This window comes from Aythya ferina, assembly GCF_964211825.1.
Source record: "Aythya ferina genome assembly, chromosome: 4".
NCBI classification, from domain to species: Eukaryota; Metazoa; Chordata; class Aves; order Anseriformes; family Anatidae; genus Aythya; species Aythya ferina.
The window spans coordinates 17660024-17685372 of record NC_140300.1 but is presented as its reverse complement, the minus strand read 5'-3'; the positions used below and the strand labels follow the sequence as shown (position 1 = coordinate 17685372).

The 25349-nt window shown below is 35.4% G+C and overlaps 1 protein-coding gene across 11 annotated transcripts in view; it reads left to right on the top strand.

Annotated features, from left to right (window-relative positions):
* The window catches only part of KCNIP4 (potassium voltage-gated channel interacting protein 4), a 444218-nt gene that overhangs the window by 388665 nt on the left and 30204 nt on the right, over positions 1–25349 (top strand). For 10 of the 11 annotated variants that reach the window (XM_084518867.1, XM_084518870.1, XM_084518863.1 and 7 more), the window contains one exon: positions 6078–6202. In XM_084518867.1, the coding sequence (XP_084374993.1) occupies positions 6078–6202 (125 nt within the window). Of the gene's footprint in view, positions 1–34; positions 137–6077; positions 6203–25349 lie in introns of all 11 variants that reach the window. The other variant, XM_084518860.1, reaches the window with a different exon arrangement.

The following is a 25349-nucleotide window of genomic DNA, read 5'->3' as shown; positions in this document are numbered from 1 at the left end:
ACTATGTTAACGGTCCTGATAATATATTTTTTAGGTTTCCTCTACGCTCAGAACAGTACCAAACGCAGCATTAAAGAGCGACTTATGAAGCTCTTGCCCTGCTCGGCTGCCAAAACGACATCTCCTGTTACTCAAAGCAAGTTTTATTTTTCATTTGATTTTTTTTTATTTTTTTTTAGGTTTGCATGCATCAAAATTTATACTTTCATTAGCTGCTCATTTGAAAGTCATCTGCTGAAGTAACTGTATGCTCTATTGAGGTTTAAAAAGGATTGATGAACAGATTTGTGGGCTGGTAATAGATTTGTCTGTGCGGAGTATGCTGGCAAGATACCAGTGCCAGGGTCTGCTGTGCACAAACTGCTGGGTTGGGACTTACGCTCGACAACCTAGCTGAAAAGTGGTTTACAGAAGTTAAAAGCCTGACCTCAATGCATTTACAAAGTGGTAGCTTTTTGTGTATGTGTGCGTATATTTATGTATGTACAGTCCGGTACATAGGATAATAACGGCATTACTGATCTGGGAGGAAGGGCTTGGTTCTGCAAGTTGACTGTGTAACATCAAACTGTAGAGGGAGTGACACCTAAAGTATATGTCTGGGGAAAAGAAAAAAATAGATCGAAAATAAAGTATGTCAACGTACTTAAAGGACAAGCACACTGACATTTCCTTTACTGTCCTGATCCTATGCTGTAAGAAAATAAGATCCTTCCTGGGTGGCTAACAGAGAGATAAAAGGGAAGAGACAGACAAGCAGACGGACAGATCCATCTGTCCATCCATCCATCCATAGACAGAGATAAATTAGCAATAGACAGAGATAAATTACAGCAATAATACTAACGTCTCCCTATATCATTTGGCCTCTGTAACTGATACTAAAATATCCCTTTTTACCCAATTCAGTAAAGATTAATTTGTCTTAATTCTATGCACTAATTTGAGCACCTACAAATAGAAGCTGAATGGTCCCTATGCTTCCCATATCCTATTCTTGATAAAGCATATCAATCAATCTAAAGCAAGGAAAGCCTCCAAGAGCAGTTCCCTCTCTCCAGTGATCATGGGACAACCTGAGGCCACTAAGTTATAAACATAGGCCCTTTATTAAGTGCTAAGACTTCAGTGATGTGGATATAGGATTTCTTTCTGCTATTCCATTTCACTGCTTTTCACATGCTCTTCCTTCTTCTATGGAACAGCACGTGAAAAGCAGTGAAATGGAATAGCAGAGTGAATAGAAGAGCATAGACTGTGGTGTTTTCTTTCCTTTCTAACTATTTGAGATCTTAAAGATGAAAAACACTAAAGATTTGTATGCACAGTAACTTTTTCATGGTTGCTTCAGCTGATGTGTTTTTACTGGGAACTCAGGTAGCTTAAAAAGGGCAGTCACTGTAGTGACAGCTGATACTAATTCATTAAGTAGAAGCTGCTTTCACCTACATGACATGACATAGTCCTAGACTAAAAAGTAATGGATGGTTTGATCCCTTTGTTTGAAGGTATTCGAAGAGCAACACATCCTTATTCATTGCACATCTCTATGCAACATTTTAGTCTGCACAGGTAACATGAAAATATTTAGAATCAGTCTTAATAGCCTTGACCATGCAAAATATGCATAATCAAGCTGTGAGTGTTTTGTAAGCCAGAAAAGAAGTCAAAGTAAAACTTGCACCAAATGTTTCATGTTTGAGAACCATATAGTAGAAAGATAAGATACAGTCAGCATTTTCCTCAGTGCTCTTGTAAATAATGAAATGCTGTTTTAAATGAGACTATTATATTACATGAAAATATTATATTAAATTGTAGATGAACATTGTTATTGTCCCATTTTGACATAATGTGCTATTTGATTTCTGCTCATTTGGAAGAAACAAAATTCGAATATACTAGGAATGAAGTCAGCACTACCTACAATGACAACCTCACAATATAAATTCTTTATAAATTTTAGAGGGAATATTTTTAAAACAAGTATTTTGTTGAAAGAATGGAAACCCTGAATTTACAATTCTGTGCTTACTTTCTATGAATATACGCAGAAAAATATTATTTGAATAATAATGAAAAACTTATTTCAGGATTCCCATTCAACAAAGCATCTCAAAGAGTGCTATTCCTTATTTGTGTGTTTTACTTTGGTAAACCTAAAATTAAATCTATACTTCTTTAGCTAAATATTTAAATGTATATGCTAGAGAAAGGACCATTCTCAAGAATGGCTTTGAATGGTTTTGAAGTGCATGTGCATGTAATTATTATATAAGTAGCGGACATATCATTTGGGGTTTGTGCAGGGAAATGCATGTAGACAAATTTTACAGACATGAACTGAACCCTAAGATTGGACTTGCTTCTCCAGCAGTCATAATTTGAAGAGTATGTCTGGGTTTTGCATTGATTTTACCATTTTGTAATTTAATGAATTATGAAAGGTTCAAAGCATAGTTCCTGTGGCAAATACATTAAAAACTGTCTCTACTGGAAGAAAGACATTCATTAATGACATAAATAAGAATGTGTATTTAATATACAAAGAATTGAATATGAACTTGCTTCTCTTTCTCAATTGACATATATGCATAAATATGCCTTTTATGGATGGATGGATAAATAAATAAATAAATAAGCCCTTAACTTTCTTAGGCTGAAGTAACTAGAGAACTGAAATAACTATTTTATTATTATTATTAATGCCATATAAATTATGAAAGTCCTATGTAGAAACGCATATATTTTCACACACTTTCAGTGTGTATACATAATTATAAATATTTTTTCTTGCCTGGATAACTAGCCTAAAGTATGAATAAATAAATAAATAAAGTGCAATTGACTCATGAATGCTACAGTATTTTAATCATCATAGTTGGCATGTTATAGGGAAATTCACAGTGATATTATGTATAGATTATTTCTATCTACAAGGTGTTTACAGAAGTAGGGCATGATTAGACTGTTGAATATTTTCATTAACAGAAAACTAACAATAGCACCTTACTGCAGTCTTCTACATTTTTATCAAATCATTAAAACAAAGTATAAACATTCATCATTAAGGATATACCAGACTGTGCTCAGCCTGGTTCTGTGGCCTATGTATCTAGCCTAGTTATTACATCTACTGATCTAGCTTCATGAAGAGCTTATAGATGTCTGTCTAGGTAGTCAGATGATTCACAAATTGTGAACCATCTTGTTTCCAGTTAAGTCACTTTCTTTCTAAACAGTAGCCCATTTAAATATTTTGTCATATAAAAAATAAGTGAATTTGAACAATATTTATTCTTGGGTTGACTCATTTGTCAGTTTAGCATAAGCACCTAGTGTTGACTGATAGCTGACAAAAAATCTCAGCTGCTTATCTAAAGCATGACATTGTTATAGGGACTTTATAGTGAATATAAAAGATAGTTCCCTTTAAAACATGATGGAAAAGCTTTAATAACCTTACAAAATAAACCTTGATGTTCTCTGCCAGAATTAAAATGTAGCTCAAGAACTTTGCTAGACAATCCCCATATTGGGATGACAGCTTGTTAACCCTGGACCTACTTTATTAAAATTTTATCTATAAGGGTAGTGTTTTCAAAACTTTTGCACTGCAGCATGATGGAAACTTCCTTTTTAAAGGTGAGAGCTGAAATGTTCTTATAATCTTGATGAAGACCATCATCAAGCATCATAAATTCAATGTAAAATTGTGAGAGTTGTTTGTTGTTGTTGTTTTTTATTATTGTTGTTGTTGATAGCATTTACTGTGGAATTATTCATAAAGATTGTGGTGGTTTCTGAGTCCTCTGAGACAACCTACAAATAAAAACAAAAGAGAACTATCATATAGCTTGCTCATAGGCCAATGCACAATGGACATTTTCAGATAAAATTATGGGTTACACTGATTTGGGAAATACTTTCTGTCAGATTAAATGAAAGATACCATGTTTCATTTCTCCTACAGATATTCTTCTCTAATGCTTACACTGATAATTAATGACTTGGGAAAAGCTAAAGTACAGTCAGACAAAACTATCGTGTCTCTCAGAAGAGTTATGAAATGCAGAGGGTTCTGTGAATTTGCAGTCTGGTTCAGTGAATGAATGAATTTAACATTATATTATGGCATTTGCAAACATGTCATTTAAACAGATTAGCACTGTACTTCTTATTCTAATAAATCTTTCTGCATTGAGTGTAAGCTGAAAAGTGTTAACAGAGACAGCTTTAAAGAATAAAATAAATGTACTCAAGGCACACTGTCAGGAGAAAATGATGTTCAAAGAATCAAGTTTGAGAAGCCATGAAGTATTAATGAGGCTCATTTTTCTATCTTACACTATGCCTTTCATCTTGCACTTGTAATTGCAACTATTAAATGATTCTTGCTAATTTGGTAAAGGCAGAAGCTATAGTTATCACTCATTTGTTGGTCATCTTGTCTGAAATATTTCACAGTTGATGAGCTTGAGGTGGACATCTAGTCTCGGGATTTAGGGTAGGAAGACAATCACTGGAAGGCTCTCAGGCAGTGGGACATGCTTTTTTTTCATGTCTGTTTTCTTCCTTATACCATACCTGGAATAATTCTTTAATCCTTACATTTCTGAGATGACTGCCAACAGCAACGTCTCTTTGACAGGAAAAAAAGACATGGTCCTACAATATAATTATTATTATTAATAATAATAATCCAAATAGTTTATATATTATGAATACAAGTTTTAAGTAACTTACTCTAATGGAAGGTGTCCCTGTTCATGGCAGGGTTATTGGAACTAGATCTTTAAAGGTCCCTTCAAACCTCAACCATTCCATGATTCTCTGATTCTATTCCAAGGTTGCTCCGTTTTTGGTTTTGTTTGAACTATATCTCCAGATTTCTCCCAAGCAGATGAAAGTTATTATTACTGCATTGAAGCAGAACAAAAATATGTGAAGATATAATCATAACACTGTTTTAATGATATATTTTCTTTGTAATCTTATGAAAATTGAACACAATAAAAGATTAAGAATGCAGCTTTCCACACTGATTAAATAAAATATATATTTTCATTGTTGTAGAAGTGAAAAATTATACATACTTGGTTTTGCTCAAGTTACATTTCTGTAGTTTGTATGACTCTTCAAACAGAAGGCAAAAGTGATTTGATTAAATTTGTCTGAAGTTTTGCATAACGTATGCTTAATACCTGCTTAATGCTCAAATTTTTGATCAAGTGTATGCCTGGTACCCCCATATTAAAATAAACAAATAAATAAAAATAAATAAAAATATCTACCGTAAATTCCTGTATGACCTTAACTTTCCAATGACTAACTTTCACAGTTGATCTCCACTTGGAAAAAATGTATTGTTTTCTCTCATCCTTATAGGGCCACATTTATTTAAGCCTTAAAGATGTATATTTTCATTCATATTTGCTTGATGATGAGGTCACTAAAATCCTCAAGTTCCCTGATAAGGCTGCTCCCCATGAATAATCATGTTTGTCCAAAAGGGTTTGTTATATGGTACTCAAAGCAAGGTCTACTGCTGAATGTGCAATATCCTTCTCACACACTTTAGAAAGTACAACTTTATGATAAAAGGAGAGCACTGGGAATCCCAGTCTAATACAGTGAATTCACTTCCAGTAATAAAACAAGGGAAAACTGTCAGTATTGCTGTGACACTGTTTTATAAGATTGTTTTCTTTGCTCAGAGAGTTGTAGAAACAGCAAATTCATATTGAATGTGTCATGCATGTCCTTGCAGAATGTCCACTTTCCAGTTTATTATTATTTATACATATGTTGTGATAATATCCAGACCAACGGATTATCACCACTGTTCCATATTCTGTGCAGCCACTGAAGCAGATAGATAACCTTTCCCCATGAGTTCAAAATTCATGAGTTCATATCTTAAAATGAGTTCAAAATGAGTTCATATCTTAAAGGCTGCAAAAGCCATTCTTTAAATTAATGTCATTTAAGGATTTTTCTTTTCCTACAATGGATAGTCATTTCTACATTCTCTATTTCTTGTTGACTCTTCCTTCTCTGTCTCTTGTATTCTGCAGACACTGTAGAAGATGAAATGGAAATGGCCACAGTACGACATAGACCTGAAGCCCTTGAGCTGCTGGAAGCACAGAGTAAATTCACAAAGAAGGAACTTCAGATCTTATATAGAGGTTTCAAGAATGTAAGCGCTTAATTTTTCAATTTACATGATAGGCCAATGCAGTATCAGCAGTTTTAGAACCACTGGCAACAGAGATTGTGGGATTCAGTATTTAAACGCTTCATGCCTGATCAAGTGTGGAAACAATCAATCTGAAACAATTGGGCTGTTTAATGGCTGAAAGATACAGACAGAAATCATCCAGAAGATAATAATTATAAGTTAGTAAAGTAGGACTATACAAGGACGGATTGTGTTGGGGCTGTTTGGCAAAAGCTGAAATAATGGGAGAAAAAATTAGTCATGAAAAGTTTGGTCACTTAGAGGAAAGATTTTGATTTTTTTTTTGTACAGAATAGTTATCACAGGATGCAATTGGCTAAAACTACACTAGAGGAATTTTTTGTTAGGTGGACAGCAGTGGATGACTTGTATTTTTTCTAGCTCGACAAGTCTATGAATTTGTCAGATCCCTTTATTGGGAGTCATTATTGGTGATTTATTGCTGATATATGTGTCTTATCAACATTCCCTATATTTTCAACTGTGTAGGATCCCCACTGAGGGCTCTAGTCTGGATACAATCTGCCTCCTTTGCCAATGTGTATTCGCTGTCCTGTGCCTCTGGGCTTGGTGCTGGCATGTGAGGTTCCCATAGCTAGAACTGCAAAGAAATATGGCATAAAAAGATTTATTACTAAGTTTTATTAATTTCTATACTAAACATGGCTTTTTACCAAAAGTGAGACATGCCCTGATGTCATATATATAGTGATGAACACTGTACACAAGAAAAACTGCTTTATCAAAAAAAAAAAAAAAAAAGAAAAAAAATCTTCTGTTTTATTCTATTTTTCATCTGATTAACACTTTCATAAAATATTACATGCAATTAACATTACAAAGAAAATATTTAATATTAAAAATTTTGAATAACAACAAATTTCCAAATCATCAGATTGTAATATTAGCCTATGAAGTCAGTTTTGAGTATTGCAACTGTGCAGTTACTAAGTCTCCTGCTGAGCTGAAGGTAAATTGCATGATAATTGCCTTTATCACCTTTGGATTTAGTTTTTGTTTTGCCCTTGCATAAGGGCCTTCATCTTGCCCTTGGCATTTGAATTTGTGTAACAAAGTATTATAAAGCTAAAACACAGTGAAGCTTAACTATGGAATCAGAGAGAAGATTTTTAATAGCTTATAGAAGAAGAAGTGTAAATTTTACAGAATTACAGATGATCTATTCTTAAATATCATGCATTTTGTAGTGAAAGCAAGCTGTGCAAAGGGATATTTTAAAACAACATTTTTATTGAAATCCCACAACACAAGTAAAATATACAGTCACTTAATGTGTCCTGGCTATACATCATCCCCATTTCCAGAAGGTATATAATGTTGGCATGTTAGTGATTAACAGTGATTGCTCTTAAAAGCTTTTCATTTCCTCAGGGTACCAGAGAACATTCCCCTGTTAATGACAGCATTCTCAAGGTATTTCAAATCATGAGTTAATGTCCCTAATTATCTAAGGCAAAAAGGTAAAAGTATAGTGGATAAAATACACATTCTGTCTATTTCTCTGGAATCATTATTTTTGAGTGTCTCAGAAATAAAGGACCTTGATGTTTCTCTGCATAAAATGAGGCATGGAAAAAGAGAATATGTTATAAAGAAGTATTTTAATTGATTACTGTTATACAGTTATATATTCCAGGAAGAATGGCAGCTCTTCATATACTTCTGTGTTCTAGGATGTATTACTTACATAAAAAGGTTTTGATAGTAATATATTTTATACAAGTGTTTCATTTTTTTTATCAGCACATGGTAATTCAAGACATGCAAATATAAATATCTATTTAGAGCTAATGAACACAAAATTCAGAATTTTTTTTTAATGTAATTGCAAATTTATCAATTATTTTCAAAAAATGTTGTAAAACATGTCCAGGGTTGGTGACTGTTATAAATCAGTTTAAAGCAGAAGTCTTACTTAACCCAAGCTTCAAACTTCAGAAATGAAGGGTTACAAATCTTTCAGATGAGTTGGGGTTTATTTTGTTTCTCATATTTGTCTGTTTCTACTGCAAAATTTGCAGTTTCCTATTTTTGCAGTTCCCTAATCTCTTCAGAGAGTGGTTAGGTCTGGTGTCCTCAGCTCTGTGAGCAGCTTGTCTATGTAAGTTCATTTTCCTGTCACCTATCTAGGTTTTACCAAAAACAGTTTGGGCAGTTTTGGTAGATATTGATATAGGATGGAATTACAGTGCCTCTCATGGCTGTGCTTAAATGCTGTCCCTCCACAAAGATCATTGCCTTCTGTCTGTCATAGGCTACCTCTCTTTTCACTCTCCTTCTTTTAATATCTAGCTGAATGCTATTCTGCCAATATTTTCACCACATGTGCTTTATCTTTGTGCTTCATGCATTGATATATGCTGAGAGTCATCCACCTGGAAAATAGCTTGGCAGGCCTGGAGGTGTTGGTGATTGAGAAAGGTGATTTTCTCCCTATATTCAGCACTGGTGAGACCACACCTGGATTGCTCTTTCCAGTTCAGGGCTGTTTCTCAGTTCAGCATGAGACAGAAACATACTGGAGAAAGTCCAGCGGAGGCCCACAAAGATGATGACAGGACTGGAGAATCTATCATGTGAGGAAAAGCTGAGAGATTTGGGACTGTTCTGAGAAGAGAAAGCTTGGAGAGGATTTAACAGTGTCTATAAGTACCTGAAGGGAAGTTGCAAAGAAGATGGAGACAGGCTCTTTTCACTGGTGCCCAGTGCTAGGATGAGAGGCAGTGGTCAGAAACCGGAACATAAGGGGCTGTGTCTGAACATTGGGAAGCACTTCTCTACTGTGTGGGTGACTGAGCACTGGCACAGGTTGCCCAGAGTTTGAAGAGTCTCCATCACTGGAGATCTTCAAAAGCTGCTTGGACATGGACCAGGGCAACCTTCTCTGGATGGCCCTTCTTGAGCAGGGGGGGAGGGCGGGGGGAGGGGGGAGTTTAATCAGATGACCTCCAGAGGGGTCCCTGTCAACCTCAGTCACTCTGTGCTTTTTGATAATCTGCTTAACCATTCTTCTAGGGTAGAAAATCCATTGAAAGATTTAATGAAACATACAGGCATACTTATTTAACATGAGACTGTCAAAATGTGCAAATCCGACCTCTCCACTTTATGCTTTTCATTTGATGTTTGCCTGCCTTACCATCTCTTCAACAATATAACTATATAAAACAAAACAAAACAAAACAAAAAAGATATGAATTTAAGTTTAAATTAAGGCATGGATTTAAATAGTTGTTGCTCTACTGGTATTATGCTCTAAATAAATTAGACTAAATTTATATCCCATAGAACAGTAGCATCAGCATTTCATGGGCAGGGGCTCAAGAGAGCTGTCATGCAGAGCTGGGGTCCTAAAGGCAGCATAGATAACATCACCTAGCATAGGTATTATATGTACTTAGATTAATTCAACAGAATTTTGCACTGGGTAATCCAATGCACACATTTTTTCTGGTCCATACTTGTATACCTCTAATAAATTATAAAATAATTATTGCTATTTCATCACTTAATACATGTATGTGGAATCATTGTGTAAGAGTAAAGATAGTTCTACTATTTCAGTTAAAGTAGTCACAATTTGTTATTTTACCAGTAAACGTTACTATTTTCAGGCACTGATTTCCTCTCTATAAATTCTCAGATTACTTACCTCTTTACAGAATGAAAAGACAGCAACAATCTCCTTAGAGAGAGCCTAAAAACCACAAGACTTTAAATACCTAAGCTGTAATACTACCAGGAGATAGAGTATCTCAAATATTAATGATCAAAATGAAAATAAAAAATTAAGATACAGAAAGGATGAGACTCCCTAATACATACTATAGTGAGAGTAGATATAATTTCATAATGGATATTTCCTTCTGAAGAACTTCAATATCTCTATATTATAATGTTTAGTGCTGTAGATGTGTCAGCAAGTAAAGAATAAGAAAATTTACATCACTTTCTGTGTATTTTCCACAGCCTTTCTAGTATGCACATTTTTCCTCTGTCTTTATGCAAGCATGGCAGGAGGAAACAGGTCCCACTCATGATAAAATAAAACAACTGATGAAATACAAGAAAAGCAGCTCTGCATCCCTCTGCCTCAGTATACTGTTTTCAACAGTGACAAATAAAGGAAAGTGGAAGGATAAGGGAAGTTTAGAGCTATAAATCCCCTAAAATACTGTTCTGTCACCTGGCATTCTGCTACTAAAATATTTCCTGTGATGAAGGTTATAGCTACATCTTTTTATTTTACATTCTTTAACCAAAATTAGGTCTATACCCTAATTATGTCTTCTCTGAAAAATAATACACGCATATTTCAAGCCTTTTGCTTTTATTTTAATAAGATATCTATAGTATTTCTGCTATGAAAACCATTGCTTTTAGATATTCATTATTTCACACATCTCAATCACATGTATTACTTAGTTGCTTCTTTTCCTAGCTGAAACTTTTTGTCCATATAAACTCTCATTGTACATAACCCATTCCAACCTGCTGACTTCCCTAAATCCTTCCCAATTCTAGGATGTCTGTTCTGAAACAGGGATGACCAGAATTTCACCCAACTTATGTCCAGTAACTTATTATTTATGATTTCAAGTTACTTGAACTTCAGCTGAGAAAGCAGCAAGTATTATTATATTTCTGTAGTGTCAGTGATATTTCCAAAGTTTGATTTATTATATATATATGTATTTTTATTTTATCAAAAATAAAACCAAAATCTTTAAATCATCAATTAAAAGGCAAATTGCGCTCCAAACCCAGAAAAATAATAGTTCATACAGCAGGAGCGCAAGGTCTCAGATTGCATTTCTTTGCATATGTACGTACATGAAAGCTTTAGAGAGTCTCAAATTGTACTGTAGAACAGCTGATGTTTCAGAAAGCAAGTGGAGAACTGCAGAAAAGGACCAAAAAACATTGAAATGCTTATCTTGACAATGGATGTTTTGGTAGTAATCAAGGACAAAATTTAAAATACAAGAGGGGATACACTAAAAAAAAAAAAATGTATGGAGGTGGGATAAGCACTTTTAGGTGACATAGAATCTACTATAAGGAAAAGTATGAAAGGAGAACTTATGCCTGTATTCAGAAATTTAGCCATTTTAAGGATTCTATACTATCCTCCAAAATGATCTTAACGGAAGTCCTAAGCCCTCCCCAAGCTCAAAAGGTTGTCCCTCACACTCTGGTTTTACAATGTTCTTGCACTTTTGTTGATGAATTGTTTCTCAGCTGCCATCACAGTGGGACCTCTCCATTTTGTATTTGGCTTCCTGTCATCCCGTTTCATGTAAATTGAAATTGTGATTGCTGCAGTCATTAACCTTTCAAACCAGTGTCTCTGTGGCAGACCTAGTACAAGTGGTACTTCACAACAAATTGCACAGACTATCAAGAATGCACTCAACATGTGGTCCTTCTTTCTCTTTTGTCCATTGATAGGTCTCTCACAGTTTTAAAAATGTCCCTGAGCTATGGCACATTTCCATTTTAAAAATACTTAGGAAATGCTTTTGTTGCACAAAAGATGCTCCTGTTCTAAACCTAAATGTTAATGATCTTTTAATTTTAGTTGATTATTCTCATCAAAAGGTCTATAGAACATTGCGTTGGGAAACTATCAGACTTTTCTGGATGTGAAAAGATATTTCAATGAACATTTATCTTACCCATCTGTATATTAGAGAAAGTATAAATCGTAATTTTGAATGTATAAAAATGTCCCTGAATACATACTATAGCTTTAAACAGGCAGCTTTATATTTTTGGCATTCATTGGGAAAACAAGATTTCTAAGATACTCTTCTTTCTTATTACTGTTAGTAAATGAGGCAAACAAGAATAAGAAAATAGCTCTGATAATATTACACTCAAAGATGTGTTCTTCCCATCATGCTATGCATCCATGTAGACACTTAAATGCATAACTCAAAATATGCTTATTTATTCAAAGATTTTCAGTTTCAATTAGCATTGTAATACTGTGTATTGCATTTGTGACTCCCAGGCAGCTTAATGACAGCTCATTTTTTAGGTTGTAACACTCATTTATTGATTGTGTAGAGCATTCAAGAGTTTGTGTGATAAGGTACAACTATTCTCATTGACCTTTTCTGAAAAATTCCTTCTCTTTTTTTTTGTTCATCAGCTAGCATCTTAGAAAAAATAAGTGAGAAAAAGCACTTTTTTTTTTTTTGTTTTGTTTTAATGTAAGAGAGTATATTTCCAATCTATTGAGGAGGAAATAAAAGCATAAGGTTCATGTCCGCTGAGGTTAACCATCTAAGGTTAACCATCTAATGTATATGTAAATACCCAACTGTAAAAATATTTATAGGATATTTTTTATAAGTTTGACTAGGTGACCTTTAAAGGCCTCTTCAAGTGAACAATTCTATCAGTTTTTGATCTGAACTGCCCACATTCATGTTGGATGAGTAATTTAATATATAAGATTAGCTAATAATTTGAAACTAATTTCCATTTCTGCATTCTATATGTCAACCTAATTCCCTCAAAACCTCAAAGCACGTACAGTGTGAATTTTCGCATTCTTAGCAGGAAAAAGTCTCCCCAGTAAATAAAATCTGAATAAATACTTACTGTGGTGCTCATGTTTGATATTACTTTTTGTATCTATGTAGTGTTCTTATTCTGACATTAAAAATCAATTTTAACATTGTTGAGATAGCATCTTTTATCATCATATTAGTAAAACGTAAAATTCAAAGTTTTGGTGCTGATCTTAAATCCCAAGCTCTAGACCTCATATGATTAGTGTTCATATTATGTAGTTAAAGCCCTCTAAAAGGCACAGGGCCCAGCGGTATGGTCTAGAAAGGTTAAGTTTAGCATCAGCTCCCACTACAGTCAGTTTTCTCAAAGGTAGAGCCCATGAACTGTATTTAAGAAAGCCTGTAGGCTGCCAAGGAAGTCATTTAGGTTGGCTGCTAAAAGATGTCAGATACAAACATTTATCTGAATTTATATCCTTCTCCAAAGCTTGTAAGTCAGATTAAGCACCTTCATGAGCTAAAGTGATCTGCTGAGACCAGGTGCCCAAAATAACAACGTAGTTTCATCTGCATTTCATATAACAACCTGACAATTAGAGCATCTTTCCATGTAGGAAGAGTTAAAAAGTGAATGAAAAATTATAATTTTGTTAAAAGTAACTGAGATTTAGGAGAGAAAAATTAGTAATAACACTGAATAAAAATAATTTTAATCGAAAAATTATTCCTCTACTTTTTTTTTTTTTTTTAATATTTGAGGATGAAGGTTATATAGATATATGTTGTGTATTTTGCAGTATAAGTGTTATCTTGTGCAAAAACTGAAATACCTCAATGTAGTTTTGAGGGTACTGAAGTTAAGATTTTCAGACTGGCTTAATCTTTCATATATACTTGACGTTCTGAGAACACTAAATGTATTTGTTTTGCTTGTCATAACTGGAACTCACTTGGTAAGAAAAGAAGTATGACAAAAGTGTCCAATGCAGAGATGACTTTTATCTTTATAGCTATTCTGTTTGCACATAGAGCGCTGCTCTATGACTAATGGAGAAGTACACTTCTGTCTTCTACTTTTGTCTTGCAGATTCCAAGATAATCAATGTCTTGATTAGAATTTATTTTGTGCAAATGAAAAAAGTGTCCTGTATTTGCCAGGCACTAAAAGCTGATAGGTGTTCTACTGTAAGAGAAAAGGGGGGAGGTGGGGGCGGGAAGGGAAGAGTTGTATAAAGTTTGAATACCTGGATGAAGAATCAAACAGATTTGGGATGTCTATTCTATTTTCCTTGCCTCTTTAATTAGCATTAAATTAATTAGCACCTGTTCAAAGGCATAAGAAGGGGAAAAGGCAACATAATCTTCTTATCATAGAATCACAAAATATTTTGGGTTCAAAGGGACCTTAAAGGTCATCTAATTCCAACCCTGCTTCCACAGGCAGGCATACCTTCCACAAGATCAAGCTGCCTAAAGCCCCATTCAACCTGGCCTTGAACACTGACAAGAAGGTTTCACACAAGGTGTAACAGTTTAGCTTGGATCAGTTGTCTCTGAGTCATGTATTTCCCATCTCACAGAGGCAATAGGATGTCTTCATTTCATTTTGATCTCTTTCAGTTGTACGCTGAATTCATGTGCTTGTACTGTAATGAATTAATGTGTATTCAAGACCAAAGCAGCCAAAGAGAGAGAGTGTGGAAAAAAAAAAAAATGAGCATGAGGGATGAGGACACTAGTATAAAAGAATATTGTCCCTCACATTGGTTCTCCAGAGGTTGTTGCCCTTGAAGATGAGGTGGCTTAGAGCTTAAACAGACTTTTCAGCCTCCCCTCACTGACTCCTAGGAAAGGAATGATTTCATCTGACCACCAGCAGCTAGTGTACTTTCAGACGCAGGCGTCTTGTACAGTAGAAGGTAACTGCTGCAAACTTGTGCATTGTGCCGAAACTTTTTGTAGAGGTGCTGATGCCTTCACAAACAACAGCACTATGGACATGAAGAGGGTGTATATACAAAGGAACACCAACAACTCCTCTTTTCAAGTAGACTCAGTGATGACATCTGGAAGGTAGGTTTGTGTCTCATGCTTTTAACAAATTTAATAGCATTGTTAAATTTGTTATATAGGAACACCAATAAAACATAATAAAATAAAGGAAGTTCTGAATCTTACTATAAAATCAGATAGTAATAATTCAAACTGAAAATTAATATCTACCCCTGCTAGAAAACTACCTTGTCTTGCTCAGCTGGAAGAATCTAAATAGTAGAAAAGAGCATTACGAAACTCCAAGGAAATAAACCTACAAGCTGGATAGCATATCTGCTGTCACGAAACAGTTCTGTAAATTACCTTTTGCTATCCAGGGATAGTTACTGAAGATGTGTATAATGCTCATAGCCCTTTTTATTTATTTATTTATTTATTTATCTTTACTAACATTTTTATTTACCAGTTGTGGCTTCAGATCATTTGTTTTCTCAGTTTTAGATGACTGAAGAAAGACTTAAAAAAATAAATAAATAATAACTTGCCAGGGTAGAAGTTTGCAACTATGTTTTGAAAGCACTCGTATTCATACTAGTGCTTTAGAGGGAACTTTTCTATATTTCAAACAAGGTTCTGTGAAAATCTTTTAACAAACTCAGCAATAAGTAATGCCTACATTCATTTTATATTTCCTTCAAGAGTTAGGAGAAACTTGAAACTCTTCAAATATGAGTAAAAATAATTTGGAGGTAGAGAGTTTGACAGACCAAGTGTATAGATGTCAGTCATCACAGATTTACAGACCTTAATGCGTTCAGTGGATATACTCATTTCAATTAGTCTCACAGTTGCTGGCAGAGAGTGAAATCTTCTTTTTGAAAGTTAATAATGAACTCAGTCCCTACACTTCTATTCATTTCATGACTTACTGCTGTTCATGGAGATACTTCATGTTGTGTTCACTAGGGAAAAACTGTCATCTAGCACACCAAAGACTGTCTTCATAATCGTGATTGCTTACTTCTGAGTTATCTCTGAAAAATGTAGGTCCTAAGTCGGTAATAAACCATATAAAAAGAGCATGATTTTAAACACCCTGTATCAATAGCAGTGCAGAATATGTGGAATGTGTGGAAAGTGCAGAATGTGTGGAATACCCCTAAAGTTCTTTATTCCAAACAAGAGTCTTTTTTAATATATTTTTGTGGGATCGCATTGTTCTTTGTGCTTCACACACACACACACACCTCTTATTTGAAACTGGCAATACCCTTTCCCGTGGCTGAGTGCTCTGGTGTGATCTCAATGGAGCTCACCATAAGGCATAACATCGGTCATGCCAGGCTGACACTTTATGTGCAGTATATACCTTCTGCTCTGCTAGCCAGCTGCTTAACAAAAACCAGCTACCAGCAAAGCTTTTTTCTGCCATAGAGCTTTCATGTGGATCCAAAGAATATAAATGTTTATGTACTGGAATATGACTGGCAAAATATCTTTTGGCTACAGCTCACTGCAGCTATTTTTTGCTGCATCTGGACTGTGATACAAAGCTTGTTACTTGAGTTACACAAAGTTATTGGATTAATGTTTCTGCATTGTCACTGACATTAGAGATGTAAAATTTGGTGCAATGAACCAGTGAGAATGTTGTTATTTAAAAATGTAGCAAGGAGACACCTCTTATTCTTTTTTCTTCTATCTGCCCCCTTTTCTTCATGAATGGGGATGAGTCGTAACTGTAACATCTGCAAACAAAGTTTTAGTGAACGAATTTTTCAGCTGAGAAAACAGTGTTCAAAAGCCTCTATTCAAATTTCTTGCTACTGGCTTTCTTCTTTGCAAAGAGTTTTTTTATATAATACAAGATAATTCAGTATTAAATCCTGCACCAAGTTATCTCTCTGTTAAAATGCAATTCAGGGACTCTGATTGGACACAAATATTTTTAAATGAGCACGCTAAGCCTGCAAAATAAGAGAACAGGGAAAAAATACATGTTCTGGATGGTGCAGTTCAACCATTTGGACCCTGATTACTTCAAAACTTTGCAGATAATTTATTTATTTATTTGTTTGTTTGCTTGTTGTGCTGAACTCATGGATCTGTTCTGTGTGCCAGAAATTTCCAAATAATTTTGAATCTTTATCATTTCTGTCTGTTTAAATTCCTGGTCAATTTTTACCAAACCAACAATGTCTAGTCTTTGCCAGAAAACAATGAAACTTTCACAAGTCTTTTTTTTTTTTTTAACAGAAGTAATTTTTTATAAGAAATTAAAAAATATATATATTTGATCTACATCTGTCCTAAAAATAGACAGCGATAAATCTTCAAATAAAACAGTAATTCACAAATGCCAAAGCATCAGGGTCAAGTTTTGTAGTGCCATGGAAGAATATCACATGTCATGGACCAATCTGCCTCTGGATTTGAGGAAAGTCTGAAATTCAGTTTCTAGCAGATCCAACATTCTTTAGATCAGCTGGACATTTGTGTGGATTATATTATCAGATTATGTGAATGATTCTCATGTTAACTTTCAAGAAAGGGAATTTATTCAACCCAATCAATTCCATTGTGAAATATAGTTTAAAAACTTTGGGTACAGTGAAAGTAACAGAAGAAACAGAAACCAATAATGCAGAAGACAGAGTGATTCAGTAAACACAGCATGAAACTACAAATCTAAAAACACTAGCATTTTGGCTCTCCAGCTGGCTTATTAACTGCCATGCACCTTTAAAACCCTAACTACCACACTAAAAAGCCTTCTGGGTTGCAAGAGCACATTATATTAGTACTTCACTGCCTGCATGGGCTCCACATTGACAACTGGCTAATTTAATGTCTCTGCTCTGACAGCCAAAACCTTTTAGTGTCCCTGGCTATCTGAGAGATTGCTTCTCAGCCTTTGATCAAAGCTTCCTCAAACGCACCCTGGGAACAAAGTGGGGAGCAGCAGTAGGGAGGCTGTTGACTGTGGGAAACTGAACTTTCCCAGGAGCTGGAGACAGCAAAGTTCATCCTTAGAGGAGAGAAAAATGAAGGCTGAATTCCTCTGCATTAAGAGTGAAATGTGTGTTCTGTGGGCAGTATATTTGAGCAATGAACATGCTCCATGACCAAGCTCCATATCTATCAACTGGAAACAACAGTAGCCTTATGTCTGAAAAACAAAACAAAACAAAACAAAACAAACAAACAAAAAAAAAAAAAAACACAACTGATCTAGAAAATACTCCACGTGGTATTTCTAATGGTGATTTACTTGCTCCATTTACATTTCCAACATGCACCAGCATTACTGTGGCCTCACAAAAAACATGTGTCAAGAATAATTTTTATAAGTGAACCTGCAGTAGCTGGATATAACACTATTTGTCTTTGGTCAGCTATTTACCAGCAGTTGTAGATATCAACAGGCACATGATTGTGCTTGAGATCATATTTATCAGGAGCAACCAACGGACCAAAGGTGAAGAGGAAATGTACTGTCCAGGCTACTGAGCTTTGGATCAATATTCAGCTTTTGCATATTTGGATCAATATGCAACTTTGGACCTTATTGCAGCTTTTCAATACTTAAAGGGGGCTTATAAAATAGAAAGAAAGTGAATTTTTGGTCAGGCAAACAATGGGGTAATGGACAAGGGGTAATGAAGACAAGGGGTAATGATTTTAAACTAAAAGAAAGGAGATTTAGATTAGATAATAGGAGGAAATTCTTCACTCAGAAGGTTCTGAGGCACTGGCACAGGTTGCCCAGAGAAGCTGTGGATGCCCCCTCCCTGGAGGTTTTCAAAACCAGATTGGATGAGGCCCTGGGCAACCTGGTCTAGTGGTTGGCATCCTTGCCCATGGCAGGTGGGTTGGGTCCCTTCCTTAGGGTCACTTCCAACCCAAGCCATTCTATGCTTCCATGATTCTATGAAATCCAGGCTCAATAACTAACTTCCATATTATCCCATTGAACAATCCAGTTCACCTCACATTCTTCTTTTTTTTTTTTTTTCTTTTTTTCTTTTTTTTTTTTTTCCCACCTCTTTCCAAAGTTTTTAGGACAAAAGCTCTTAGTGTTTCTCCAGATCCAGAATAATGAATCATCAGTAAAATCATAGCAAAGTGGGTGATTCATTACTATTAATGAATTTTTAAGCCAGCAATGCTTGTTACTTTCCTCCTGAACAAGACAGAAAGGAGTGGCACAGCATAAAACAACAGAGATATTCAAGCAAATGCAAAATTAAATTCATCTTGACACCAGAGAGTAATGAAAGATTTGATTAGCTGTGTTTAACAACCCCTACAGATAGTTCTGGATACTTGTAACATTTAGCTCCTGAATTTATAATTTTATTCTTCTAGAATGAAAAAAACCTGCCTCTTTTAAAGTCAATGGCAAATCTTCCTTGACTTTAGTGGAGTATACCTAAGTGTGATGAAGATTATTTTTTTTTAATTTCTTCATGTGTTTTTCACTATAAGAATGTCTTCTCAGGGGATTCCAGAGCTGTAGATAGAAAAGTGGCTGTTACTCTTTTGTTGGGATGATTTGTCCTTCACTGCTTTATCTGTCTGTGATGAAAAGAACCCCACATTCTTTCAGTCTGTCAGACACCCATAATTTAGTGGTAATTGGCTCTAAAATCTTCCATTCTAGTTCCAGGGGAAGATATGCCCATGAGGCAACACCCACATGTAGTCTAATTCTATTTTTATTTTTTGTAACCAGTAGATAAACAAGTACCTGTTCCTGTTGCCCCTTACTGGAAAAAGTATGATTCTTGTACTGGTTTCTTCAGAATATTTTTTTTCTTTCATGACAGACTACGCATCAAGATATTGCCTCAGTTCAAGTGGGAGCAAGCTGGGCTTCTTCAGAGTTCTCAGTTATTAAACAGAGGACCTGCAAACAAGATGCCTTCTGCATTCAGATTGCCTTGGAGCAGCAGCTTTTGGGAAACCTCAGGGCCTTCTAGAAAGTTTTCCTCCATCTCCCAGCAAAGATGTAATTAGGATCCTAACACTGAAACCCATCTCTTTTGAATTAACATTACTGTTTCACCACTAAACACACCAGGGTATAAGCTTATGCTCAGGGATTAATTATTTTTTTTCTTTCTTATCTTTAAGAAGCATAGTTCTTCAGATTTGACTCTCATAATCATCCCTCAGACTTGATAAAATAACAACACTGAATTTGATTTCCAAAAAATCCATTGCATTTCCAGTACTGTTGAAAAAATGAAATCAAGTCATACAGCATCTGCTCCACTGCACCAAAGATGTAGTACTATCCCTTGTAATGGAGTCCAAGCTGTAAAAGTATTTATTTATTTATTTATTTATTTATTTTGTTCTGCAGAACAACTGTAGAAGCTGCAGCTATGGAACAGAGGAAAGTTTTATGGTTTTATGTGCCTTAAACTTGGCAGGTTTTGCAAGAAGTTTTTATGCCAAACAATTTCATCCTCAATGAATCTCCTAAAAGACCGATACCAGTATGAGAAATGAAATCTCTCTTAGGCCTACCCTGTACAACACATAACTCTATTTCAGATATATCTGATTCTCTAGTTATCTTTTTCCTTTTTCTGTTCTAACTGGGACATCTCCAGCTTTTTTTATATTTTTCTAAGCTGTTTGTTTTCGCAAAAATATCCCAGCAAATATCCATCACCTTTTATTTAGGTTTATCTCAGCATTCAATTCCAGTGATGTGACGTGACAAATTTTAGAAAGGCTACCAAAAAAAAAAAATGTATCGAGTATCTAACTATGAGACAGTGGAGTCTTCAGAACAATCTAGGGGAGACTGATTTATGTAGCTTACTAAGATTTTTTGCTGTGCTAAAAATGTTATTAGCTTATATTTCTGACTAAACTTTAAATTGCATTCTGATGTTTTTCTCATGTCATTTACTGAATTATAGAAACAATATCTCATCTGTAAGTAGCAATGCTACATCTTTCCCTGTCTTATGGAGCTGTTCATTCCTCTTTCTCAAAAGCATTTAGATTCATGTCCCAGAGCCTTGCCATGAAGCCTACTCTGGTCCTTCTATGATTACCATGAACAGCACTGCTCTACTAATCAGGTGTCTTAGTACCATGGACCTATGCTCTAGGGATGACCTCTTTGGGTAACAGAATAAAAAGGAAATGTAGATGTGGTGTGTGGCAGGTTGGACAAGTGCACGTGATTATTGTGTGACATGGAACACATGGCAGACATTGAAAGCCAAAGCCTCCAGGACAAGGTACAATGCCCTCACATTGTGAATTGGGAAGAAGCATTTCTTCCTGTGGACCACATGCATCTCAAACACAGAAGCTTCACATATTTCACTGCCCTTTGATAGTGCCTGGTTTTCACCACTCTACTTGGTGAAACAGGTCTTATTTATGCCAACTTCAAGACCAGTTTTGTAAACATTTATGTAGGTAAGCAATTCTGTTCTTATGTTTGTAATGCTGGGGCTCTTCTGCAAGAGACTGTTGGTAGCAGAGAAAGCAAAAACCTTTGTTAAAGGATAAATGTATTACTATATGTAATATAAATAATGAATACAATGTTTGATTTCCAGTTCCTAACTCCCCCTTGACTTTCATGTGCTTTGCCATTTCTGCAAGCTGACAGGATTCTGTAGGAACTGAAAATCCTCAGTGTTTTTCATCATAGCTAGCACTAAACAAATATTGATCTGTCTGCCTTTATCACTGCATGTCCTTAAAAGAAAAAAAGAACTACCACTCTGAAAAATACTGAAACAATGAATTAGGAGCCAAATGTCTTGCATGCAGATGTGTCACAGGAATGCAAAACCCAGTGTTCTCATTTCATGATTAAAATAGTGTCAGCACTTAGTATCAACCACTGACTCTAACAAAGAAACAACAACAGAAACAGAGTTTTAAACAAAATATAGTTCTAACCCCAGCATACTGAGGTTACTTCATAAATATTTTGTGCTAAAATCAGGCTCATTTTCAGTAATGATTATAAAATATTAGTAATCATGATGGATTATGCCAGTCTGCCAACATGAGAGCTTCAGACCCTTTAGCAGAAAGTTGTTTGTACAGATTCATCCTCCATATTTTTTCCAATCTCTAAGACTACAAGGAGCACCAACAAAAGCATCAACTGAGATCCTAAATTCTATCTAAATTCTATTCTTTCTCTCTCTCATGTAAGACACATAAAATAATGGCCTCCATGGTTTCAAAGTAGGAAATTGGTCTATACTTTGACAAAGGGACTGGTGACATCCTTCATCCCATTCAAGTATATTACTTGATGAGGTTTAAGGGAGTGCAACCTGGGTGACTAGCATTGGCTGGTGAGGTACTATTTCTCTTGCTCTCACCTGAGAACTCAGCTGATTTGAAGGGACTTGATAAAACTGCTTACACAAGAATGAATGAAACGCAGCACCAGGCTAAATACAGCTTGTCCCAAGAGTGTAAATACTTTGTCTTTGCCAGGTATTTACAACAAACTGCACCACTAAGTATATGAAGCATGGGTTCTGCTACATTTAATTTAATTATAGCTCCTGCCTATGTGTGAAGTCAGGATTGTAAAATGCCCTCCTGTAGTGACAAGCAAGGCCAGAAACAGTAAGCACCTTTCAGATGCCAGGGACTCATCTATAAAGTTTTTGTGTGTCAGGCTTTGGGGTGAGCTTTTAAGTTCAAAGCTTTAGTCATGTTGTTTACTGTTGTTTTACTGCCAATGCTAATAATAGGAAACTAAAAATTACAGTGGTTAGCAGGCACCACTAAATAAAGAGCAGCACTGATTAAAAGCTCTGCTGGCATCTAGCCCACTGCATGGGAGAAGCAGCCAAAGCGTTGATTGTTATTTACAGTGTGAAGTCACACATGCTGGATGTGAGCCAGTTCTTCCATTTCTGCTTGTTTTCCTCTGGAACTGCCATGGTAAGCAGGGGGTGGGGAGAGGCCTGTGTTTGTTAAAGACACCTTCAGAGGGTGCTTCAAACCCTCGTACATCTTTACTGTGCCATTGGGAAGCACTATCATACTTCTTATGCAGATGGCTAAATTCAAACAAGAGGCATTGAGTTTTACCTGATAAGAACAGGTAAACAGAGTTCTTGAACAGAGTTCTTATATGTATTTCATTAATGGATGTCATTGGAACTGATCTAATCAGTCAGATCATATTGGGTGCTCTCAAGTCCACTGGTTTCCATGAGTTGTAGGTTGTTGCTACTGAGCAACAAAAAGTTTGCAGCATACATGAAAGAAAAGGTAATTCAACAACCCGTGATGATATCCCCATGAGCCATTAGCTAAATTCTACTGCACTTTAGATCAGGGAGGAAAAATTGAAAGGAAGGATATTCCTTTAGACCCAATAATCAGGGCACTCCATTTGGGAATGACTCCTGGATTCTAGCTCCTCCTGCAAAAATGGCTTATGCTTTATACCTGTAACCGTAAATAGGCAAATCCACAGGAAGGATTTAGAACAGGGATCACGACAAAAGACTGAGATAATCATCCTTTACCATTTCACACACACAAAAAACCACCTTTTTCAATTTCATCAACACATTTCAGCATTCATCGCTGTTTATCCATGATGTAGCATTTTTCTATATGGTTGCACTGAAGTTATTTTCAAAAATGTAAAACAAGAATTGTTTCAATAAAGAAAAGGATCTGTGAAGGCACTTTTTTTTCTTCTTCTTTTTTATAGCCTACGTCTGAGAAAAATAAGATGAGAACTCTAATCAGAAAAAAACAAAACAAAACAAAACAACCAAGAGCTAATTCAGTTTCAATAGGCAGGAGGTTAAATTAATAGCTGTCCTTTTCCTGATAACACAAAAAGGAGAAGTGATAATTGAAATTAAAAACACCAGTGGTTTTCAATGTAATTCAATTGAGCACAAGTTATTCATTAGAGAAAATGAGTGAAAATCCATCACACTAGAGATAGGTCATTACAAACATACTCATTCATATATATAACATATTGTTGTACATACTGAGGATAATATTCCTTAGGGATATGGTTTAGTGGGGACTGCTAGCGTTAGGTCAGAGGTTGGACTCGATGATCTTGAGGTCTCTTCCAACCTAGAAATTCTGTAATTCTGTGATTCTGTGATTCCACAGATGAAAAGAATAATAATTCTGGCCTTAGAAATATTTTTTTCATAAGAGTAATTTCAGGAAGTGTAATAAAGAATGACTTGGAAAACAAAAACAAAAACAAAAAAAACCCGTGTTTTAGACTTGTAAAATTCCTATTTTTTTGAGAATATTCATTTGTGTTGCACATATTAACATATCGGGTCTTTCAGCACTCCTACAAAGCAGGAAAGGCTTCAATTAATCTTCATTTTACTCCAGGAAGCATTTTGAGAACAAAAACTATATGAAATTCCTTCAGCTATAACAGTGTTTTAACTACACCTTGTCCTATGCTTTGTTTTATTTTAAATAGACATAGGCAACTAGGGAATATGAATTATGTTCAGCCAGGAAAAAGTCCTTGGATGAGTCTGGTGTTTCTGGCATACCCAGATACACACTATCTTGACAGGTTTTTATTTATCAGTAATAATAACGTTAATAATTCATTCATTAACATAAATATAATTTTAAAATGTTAGAACACCTAGCAAAATATTTTCATTATTCAATGAAATATGAAAATTGATTAGAGTAAATATTCTGAGTTGTTTAAAGAATCATTTTCTCTGAGAAAATTAACTGATGCTCTCTTTATGGGTATGAATAAGAAGACACCTATCTGTTGGCTTGAATAGCAGGTAGCCCAGCTGTTAAACCCATGTAAGAGGATTTAAAACTACAGAGGGGACTCCTTTGTCTGGCAGAAGGAAGGAAATGACACTTTCTTATTTACACTGAGGGTCTTTTTTGTCTTTAGTATGAGATACAACTATTTATACAACTTGCCAGTCTCAGCTGTATGGTTTCACCTGCACAGATCACCCCCAGGAAACAAAACAAAACAAACAAACAAAAACACAATTTCTTTGCACCTCTGTAGTTGCCACAACCAATGAGGAAGCCTCCAACACATGTTCATTCTCTGCTATGACCCCTTTTGCTGCAGCCTACCTCTGCTCATCTCTCCATGGCAATGACTTGGAAAGCAAACAGCCTTTTCTACCTTAGTATAGAAAAGCTTTTTCTGCAATAATAGATAGTACTTAAACAGTTTTGTGTGTAGGTTAGCAGCAAGTGCTGCAGTTCTGTGTTCCCTGGCGTATAAGTGTTGCCGGATGTCAGAAAAACACTTTTTTTTTTTTTCTTTCCCCTTGGTAGTTAACAGTATTTCCCTAAAAAACTTTTCAGAAGAAAGACATCTGAGGTCTGGATTTGTTCCATCATATCATAAACCTGACCAGACCCTAAAATCATAGCTGTAAAAATAGAATAAAAACATTTCTCATCCTTTGTGAGGAATTTGAGATGTCATCCTGCCTATCACCCCCAGTCCTTTGACCATCTAGGTTTTATAGTAGGGAAATAGCAAAGCCCAAGAGGAACACAGAGGA